This window comes from Triticum urartu, chromosome 5 (assembly GCF_003073215.2).
Source record: "Triticum urartu cultivar G1812 chromosome 5, Tu2.1, whole genome shotgun sequence".
Lineage (NCBI taxonomy): Eukaryota > Viridiplantae > Streptophyta > Magnoliopsida > Poales > Poaceae > Triticum > Triticum urartu.
In genome coordinates this window covers 384228737-384237503 of record NC_053026.1, presented here as the reverse complement: position 1 = coordinate 384237503, position 8767 = coordinate 384228737, and the positions used below count along the sequence as shown (strand labels likewise).

The 8767-nt window shown below is 41.2% G+C and overlaps 1 protein-coding gene across 2 annotated transcripts; it reads right to left on the bottom strand.

Annotated features, from left to right (window-relative positions):
* Positions 1-6893: 6893 nt before the first annotated feature.
* LOC125556048 (succinate dehydrogenase [ubiquinone] iron-sulfur subunit 2, mitochondrial) lies at positions 6894-8408 on the bottom strand. 2 transcript variants are annotated; one of them, XM_048718849.1, is made up of 4 exons: positions 8067-8408; positions 7752-7990; positions 7458-7667; positions 6894-7356 (listed from the first exon to the last, which is right to left on the bottom strand). In XM_048718849.1, exons 1-4 carry the CDS (start codon positions 8364-8366, stop codon positions 7191-7193), a joined length of 915 nt encoding a protein of 304 aa, XP_048574806.1. In that variant the 5' UTR covers positions 8367-8408; the 3' UTR covers positions 6894-7190. The 2 variants fall into 2 exon arrangements, with proteins under 2 accessions (XP_048574806.1, XP_048574807.1); XM_048718850.1 differs by having other exon boundaries at positions 7752-7972.
* Between the last annotated feature and the right edge of the window lie 359 nt (positions 8409-8767).

Genomic DNA, 8767 nt, shown 5'->3' with positions numbered 1-8767 from the left:
CTACGATGAGACCTTCTCACCTGTAGCGATGCTTAAGTGTGTCCGAATCATGTTAGCAATTGCCGCATTTTCTGATTATGAAATTTGGCAAATGGATGTCAAAACTGCATTCCTTAATGGATATCTCAAAGAAGAGTTGTATATGATGCAACCAGAAGGTTTTGTCGATCCTAAAGGTGCTAACAAAGTGTGCAAGCTCCAGCGATCCATTTATGGACTGGTGCAAGCCTCTCGGAGTTGGAATATACGCTTTGATAGTGTGATCAAAGCATGTGGTTTTATAAAGACTTTTGGAGAAGCCTGTATTTACAAGAAAGTGAGTGGGAGCTCTGTAGAATTTCTGATATTATATGTGGATGACATATTGTTGATCGGAAATGATACTGAATTTCTGAATAGCATAAAAGGATACTTGAATAAGAATTTTTCAATGAAATACCTCGGTGAAGCTGCTTATATATTGTGCATCAAAATCTATAGAGATAGATCAAGACGCTTAATTGGACTTTCACAAAGCACATACCTTGATAAAGTTTTGAAGAAGTTCAAAATGGATCAAAGCAAAGAAAGGGTTCTTGCCTGTGTTACAGAGTGTGAAGTTGAGTCAGACTCAATGCCCGACCACTACAGAAGATAGAGAGAAAAATGAAAGTCAATACCTATGCTTCAGCCATAGGTTCTATCATGTATGCAATGCTGTGTACCAGACCTGATGTGTGCCTTTGCTATTAGCTTAACAGGGAGGTACCAAAGTAATCCAGGAGTGGATCACTGGACAGCGGTCAAGAACATCCTGAAATACCTGAAAAGGACTAAGGATATGTTTCTTGTTTATGGAGGTGACAAAGAGCTCGTCGTAAATGGTTATGTCGATGCAAGCTTTGACACTGATCTGGATGACTCTAAGTCGCAAACCGGATATGTATTTATATTGAATGGTGGAGCTATCAGTTGGTGCAGTTCGAAGCAGAGCGTCGTGGCAGGATCTACGTGTGAAGCGGAGTACATAGCTGCTTTGGAAGCAGCAAATGAAGGAGTTCATATCCGATCTAGGTGTCATACCTAGTGCATCGGGTCCAATGAAAATATTTTGTGACAATACTAGTGCAATTGCCTAGGCAAAGGAATCCAGATTTCACAAGAGAACCAAGCACATCAGGAGACGCTTCAATTCCATCCGCGATCAAGTCAAGGAGGGAGACATAGAGATTTGCAAGATACATATGGATCTGAATGTTGCAGACCCGTTGACTAAGCCTCTCTCACGAGCAAAACATGATCAGCACCAAGACTCCATGGATGTTAGACCCATTACTATGTAATCTAGATTATTGACTCTAGTGCAAGTGGGAGACTGAAGAAAATATGCCCTAGAGGCAATAATAAAGTTTTTGTTTATATTTCCTTATATTATGATATTTATTATTCATGGTAGAATTTTATTAACCGGAAACTTAGTACATGTGTGAATACATAGACAAACAGAGTGTCCTTAGTATTCCTCTACTTGACTAGCTCGTTAATCAAAGATGGTTAAGTTTCCTAGCCATAGACATGTGTTGTCATTTGATGAACGGGATCACGTCATTAGAGAATGATGTGATGGACAAGACCCATCCGTTAGCTTAGCATAATGATCGTTTAGTTTTTCTGCTATTGCTTTCTTCATGACTTATACATGTTCCTCGGACTATGAGATTATGCAACTCCCAAATACCGGAACCTTGCATGCTATCAAATGTCACAACGTAATTGGGTGATTATAAAGATGCTCCACAAGTGTCTTCGACGGTGTTTGTTGAGTTGGCATAGATCGAGATTAGGATTTGTCACTCCGTGTATCGGAGAGGTATCCCTGGGCCCTCTCGGTAATGCACATCACTATGAGCCTTGCAAGCAATGTGACTAATGAGTTAGTTACGGCATGATGCATTACGAAATGAGTAAAGAGGCACGCCGGTAATGAGATTGAACTAGGTATGATGATACCGACGATTGAATCTCGGCCAAGTAACATGCCGATGACAAAGGGAACAACGTATGTTGTTATGCGGTTTGACCGATAAAGATCTTCATAGAATATGTAGGAGCCAATATGAGCATCCAGGTTCCGCTATTGGTTATTGACCAGAGATGTGTCTCGGTCATGTCTACATAGTTCTCGAACCCGTAGGGTCCGCACGCTTAACGTTCGATGACGATTTGTATTATGAGTTTCGTGTTTTGATGAACCGAAGTTTGTTCGGAGTCCCAGATGAAATCACGGACATGACGAGGAGTCTCTAAATGGTCGAGACATAAAGATTGATATATTGGAAGGTTATGTTTGGACACCGGAATGGTTTCGGATAGGTTAGGGCATTTTCTGGAGTACCGGGGGGTTACCGAAACCCCCCGGGGGGTTAATGGGCCTACATAGGCCCTGGTGAAAGAGAGGAGGGTGCGGCCAAGGCCAATCCGAATTGGATTAGGGTTGGGGGGCCTTTCCTTCTCTCCTCCTCCTCTTTCCCCCCTTCTCCTTGTGGGAATAGGAATAGGGGTGCCGAATCCTACTTGGACCGGGGGTCCAAGTAGGACTCCCCCCCTTGGCGCGCCACACCTATGGTCGGCCTCCTCTCCTCCCCCTTTATATACGTGGGGAGGGGGCACCCCAAAGACACACAAATTGATCTTTTAGCCGTGTGCGGTGCCGCCCTTCACAGTGACACACCTCGGTCATATCGTTGTAGTGCTTAGGCAAAGCCTTGCACCTGTAACTTCAGCATCACCATCACCATGCCGTCGTGCTGACGGAACTCTCCCTCGGCCTCAACTGGATCAAGAGTTCGAGGGACGTCACCGAGTTGAACGTGCGCTGATCGCGGAGGTGTCGTACGTTTGGTACTTGGATCGGTTGGATCGCGAAGACGTCCGACTACATCAACCGCGTTACTAAACGCTTCCGCTTTCGGTCTACGAGGGTACGTTGACACACTCTCCCCTCTCGTTGCTATGCATCTTCTAGATAGATCTTTTGTGGTCGTAGGCAATTTTTTTTGAAATACTGCGTTCCCCAACACATTTGGCCATCGAGGTTCCTAATAAAAATGCATCGTTCGGGACTAGCTTGTTAGCCAGTCAAGCTGGTTAGCTGGTTGACCAGTTGAATCGATTAATGAGTCGATCGGTTGAAAATCATGAAATAAAAAAACACCAATTTTTAAGAAGTTCATTTTTTTAGACTTCATGAATTTGAATTTTTCCAATAATCATTAATTTTAAAAAGTCCATGAATTTTAGAGAACTTTGTGAATTTTTAAAAAGTTCATAAAATTTGAAAAACGTCCACAAAACTATTAAAAATGTGAATTTGAAAAAGTTCAAAATTTTTTAAAGTTCTTATAATTTGAGAAAAACTTCATGAATTTTATAAAAATGAAGTAAAAAATCGTGCATTTGAAAGAACGAGAAAAAGGAATAAGAAAAACAAAAGAAGAAAAACAAAAAACCAAACCAAACAAAACAAAAACTAATATCCAAAAAACCAGAACGAAAAATGGAAAAGGTAGACATGAAGCTTCTAAAAGCTTCCCTTCCAAAAAACAGGACGAATGTGTCACCACAATTGCCTTGGATGGACCGGCCCATTGGCACGTACAGTTAAAGGGGCAGCGCTATATCTCGCTTATAGCCTGATCTAGCACACTCTCGCGTAAGGTGCCTTCCTAAATGGCCTAGCCTAGGAGCGCGTGAGGCCTCATATTACCAAATATTTTAAGTAAATATATTAAAAAAATAAAAATTTCCATTAAAGATTTAAAAATGTCAATCAAACATTTGAAAAATGTCAAATGTGTATAAAGAAAAAAAAATATTTCTCATGTATACGAAAAATGTATACAAAAAATATACAATGTGTATGGCAAAAGGTTATCATGTATTTAAAAAATGTTAATGAAGCATTTGAACAAAACCAAGCATTGAAAAATGTTAAATGTGTATAGAAAATATTTTGATCATGTATTAAGAAATTTTTTAACATGTATTCGAAAAATGTTAATCAAGAATTTTAAAAAATATTAAATGCATTTAGAAAAATGTTGATGATACATTAGAAAAATGTTAATCAACATTAGGAAAATGTTAAATATAGATAGGAAAAATGTTGATCATGTATTAACAAATAGTTAATCTTGCATTTAATAAAAGAATTAATCAAGCATTTAAAAATATTAAATGCCATGAAAAAATGTTGACCATGCATTAAAAAATGTTAATCATGTATTAGAAAATGTAAATCAAGAATTTTAAAAATATCTATAAAAACGTTGACCAAGCATTAAAAATCCGAGAGAAAAATAAAGTAAAAAAGAAGAAAGTAAAGTGAAAACGGAAGAAAAGCAAAGAAAAACAAGAAAACTGAGAAAGAAACAAAGAAAGTTGAAAAGAAAAATGAAAAACTACTGAAAGCTGTGAAAGGAACAACGAAGAATGTAAGAATGAAGAAAACCGTTGAAGAAATAGAAAAAATTGAAAGAACAATAAAAATAAAAATGAAAGAAATCAGTACGTCAACTATCAGAAGCGTTCTTCTTGATCGGAAACAGCAAAAGGAGTAACAGACGAAAAACAGACCGCCCCAGCAGTGTAGCGGTGCGAAAATGCTTCACACGAGACTAAACGAACACTTGCTAAAATCAAGATATAACATTTGCGCACTTAAAACTATGAGTAGCGCCTTAAGCGATTAATAGGATGGACCAACTTTTGGCATTGAATAAATCATGCTCTAAAATAGATGAAGTATTCCAACAATCACGGGATTGGGAACAGGACCTCCTATTCCTCCTCGACGTACGCGGCGTGAAATCACTAATTTAAGGGACACCTCTTGCAAAGATCACTCCTACTTTCTTAGGTTGTGATAAATTGCACAAAACCTGAAAGGTTTCTCATTTTACATAGATTCGTTCTTTTTAATATTTTATCTCTTAAATCGTGCGATCAAGTCATAAACTGTTTTCACTGTTGGATTTCTGGCGTTGAGATGTCCGAAACTAGATACAATGTTAATAGGTTTCAACTAAAAAATTCACTATTTTTTTAGAAAAAACCAAAAGAAAAAAGCCAAGTTTTTTCCACCTTTTCCCCGGTTTCAAGAGCCTCTCACGAAAATAAATCCGTGCCTCTATGCAAAGCAAATCTTGGCCTCTCGCGAAAAAAATGTATTTTTTTTATTTCCATGAGACACAGTTATGTCTACCGCGGAAGCAAATTCGTGCCTTCACAAGAAGCAATTATGTGCCTCTTGCAAGAGATTTTTTTCTTTTTTCCAAAAGGCACAATGGAAAAAATCATAATTTTTTTCTTTTAAATATTTTTTGTCTAAAACCTAGGAAAATCAACCAAAAATTGAAAAGATGGAAAAACCGTTTAAAATCCGAAAACACATATAGAAAAATAAATAAAAATCTCGAGAGAATGTCCAGCAGACGACACATGACAACAGCTTAAAAACTGTTATGTGACGCGCTATCAGTCCATCCAAAATGATTTTTAAGGGGCTCCCACAAAAGATACCCGTTAGTTAGTTGCTCTAGCGGGAAAACGCACACCCTCTTATTGAATTGGGTGGGCCTAACTAGGGCAGCAAGCATCACAGAGCTTGCCTGATGTTTTTTTATTGTATTTTTTGCCTTTTTTGGAAGAATGGGTTTTCAGTTTGTTTTTTACATTTTGGTATACTTTGTATAAATTTCTTTCTAAATTCAGAAAAGAAATGGTGAACTCAAAAATATTTCAAATTTCAATTAATAATTGCTAATTAAAAATGTTTGTAAATTTCAATAAATTGTTCCCAAGCTTGAAAAAATATTTGCCAATTTTGAAAAATGTCCATGAATTCATAAAAAATATTCCCGAACTGCATTTTTTGTTATCTCGGAAAAATTATTTTTGAACAAAAAGTTCCATTGATTCAATTTTTTTGCGAACTCAAATTTTGTTCATAAATTTTGAACAGAGTAAATTGCATTGGAGGTCCTAAAAATATTGCAAGTATGTCAAGTAGATTGTGCAAATGTAAAATCATTGTATTTACCCGTGACTTTTAGAACCTAATTGACACACTACTTTTAGGACCACATGAACTTGGAATACTTTTAGGACCCGCACTTACACACATTTTAAATCCGTGGTTTATGATTGTAAATTTTTAGAACCTACTCCCTCCGTCCGGAAATACTTATCTTTAAAATGATTGTAAATGAATGTATTTATAACTAAAATAAGTCTAGATATAATCATTTTAAAGGCAAGTATATTTTAAAGGCAAGTATTTTCTAACGGAGGGAGTACTTGACACTTCAGATACTCTTTGTTTGGACCTCCAGTATTTTCCTCTTTTAGAAAAGCTTCTAAATTTCCGAAAATGTTTCCATAATTTCAATAATGTTCATGATTTGAAAAAATATGCACGAATTTAATTTGTTTTCACAATTTAGAAAAAATGTTTGAATTTCAAAATAATGGTCACTGATCGATTTGAAAAATGTTACTGCGTTTCACAAGATGTTCATGAATTTTAAAATAAAAATAGAAAAAAGGAAGAAAAATCGAAAAATCGAAAATGCAAAAAGAACGGAAAGAACGAAAGTGAAAAAAAAACATTAAAACCCGAAAGAAAGAAAAAACTCTCCTAAAACCGGAAAAGAGCTAGGCTGGCCTAGGGATCCGGGGAGAACGGCTTCTTTTTTTGCAAGTTCGTACTTCAGCTGCGTTGCAATGGGCCATGGCAGGATTTACAAGTTAAAAAAAACGCGGAGTTCATCACTGAAACAAAAGGAGTAGATTTTTCTGTTTCTCTTCAGGTGTAAATCCAGGAACTTTTATCTTCAACCATCCGAAGGTATGTTTTTAAATTACAATTCATTTTTTGAACCGAGCATTAACCACTTTCCATTAATTTTTTAACGGAAATACAGAGTTCCAGAACAAGAGAACAGAAGACAGGAGAGGAGCTAACAGGAACCCCACTACCTGCACCTGCAATCAACATCGCTGTGATTCACCTGCCATTACAACAACAATTACCTAGGCATTATTTAGTTTCCAGATCAACACAGGCTACACAGGTTGCGAGTCACATCGCTGCGATTCAGCTGCCGGAGCCACCGATTGACATCGCTGTGCGGGCTCCTCGTGCCGTGGTGTCACGCCTTGCGGAGCTGGTGCATGGTCTTCAAGGCGGAGATGGCCGTGGCCGGGTCGAGGCTCTTGGGGCACGTCGCCGTGCAGCTCTTGATCATCCTGCACCTGTACAGCTTGTCCCACCCCTCCGACAGCGCCTGGATCCGCTCCTCCCCGTAGTCGTCGCGGCTTCAAATTATCATTGCACCACGAATCACTCTAGTTAGATATTCTTTGATCCCCGCAAAAACAAAAACAAAATCATACGAAGTACTGTACTACGCACGTACCTGTCGGAGACCCAGCGGTAGGCGTGGAGCAGCGCGGCCGGGCCAAGGAAATCCTCGGAGTTCCACCAGTAGGACGGGCAAGCCGTGCTGCAGCACGCGCAGAGGATGCACTCGTACAGCCCGTCCAGCTTCCGCCGCTCGCCCGGTGACTGCGCGTGCTCCCGCCCCTCCGGCGCCCCACGCTTCGTCTTCAGCCACGGCTCAATCGACCTTCCATTATTCGTTTGGTTATTGCAACATTAACGACTAGACTAGGTGGTACGTAACTCAACGAGTAGGCGCGTGCGTGCGTACTTGTACTGCTGGTAGAAGTTGGTGAGGTCGACGACGAGGTCCTTCACCACGTACATGTGCGGCAGCGGCGTGATCATCGTCGCCGTCGACGTGTCGGTGTCGATGGGCTTCAGGCACGCCACCGTGTTCACCCCGTCGATGTTCATGGAGCAGGAGCCGCAGATGCCCTCCCGGCACGATCGCCGGAACGCCAGCGTCGAGTCGTGCTCCGACTTGATCTTCTGGAGCACGTCCAGCACCTAGGCATGCACATGCACAATCATTCATGCCCGCACAATCAAGCTGCAAACGAACAGCAAGACCAACGTAGCGTACCATTGGGCCGCACGTGCCGAGGTCGACGAAGTAGGACTGCAGGAACGGCCGGCCATGCGCGTCCGGGTTCCACCGGTATATCTGGAACTCCTTCACCGTCGCGGCCTTGCCGCCGCGCTTCTTCTCCTCCTCGCCCGCGGCGAGGCCGGCCTGCTTCTCCGCGGCCTCTCGTGCGTCGACGCGCGCGGCCGGGTGGCCCTTGAGCGCGGGGAAGTGCTCGTCGCCCTTCACGGCCCTCTTGGCCGCGCCAGCCACCCGGTCCTTCACCGACGCCAGCCTCGGCAGCGTCCTCCTCAGCATCGCGAATCGCAGCAGTACTCGCTCGCAGTGCGGCCGGTTGTACGTGGCACCTGCCGAGGATCACTCGAGCGGTGGACCTAAAAGGCTGATGCGCTGCACGGCACGTGCCCGGCCCGACGACACGTGTGGCACTCTAGGACAAGATGTGTGGAAGGTGGAACCTAGAGCGGTTTGAGGCCGCGGTAGGATAGCGATCGCCCATGCGGGCTCTAACGTGGGCCGAGGCCCAAGTAAGTAGCGAAGCGGGATCGTTTTTCCACCGGCTTTGGAAGCTTTCGTTCGGACTTTTTGAAATTTCAGAATATTTAATATTCTGAAATTAGTTAGTATCTTCTAAATTGATAAAAACACCCATTAAATTTTTGTTTTTCAAAATATATTTTTTATTGACGATTTATTTT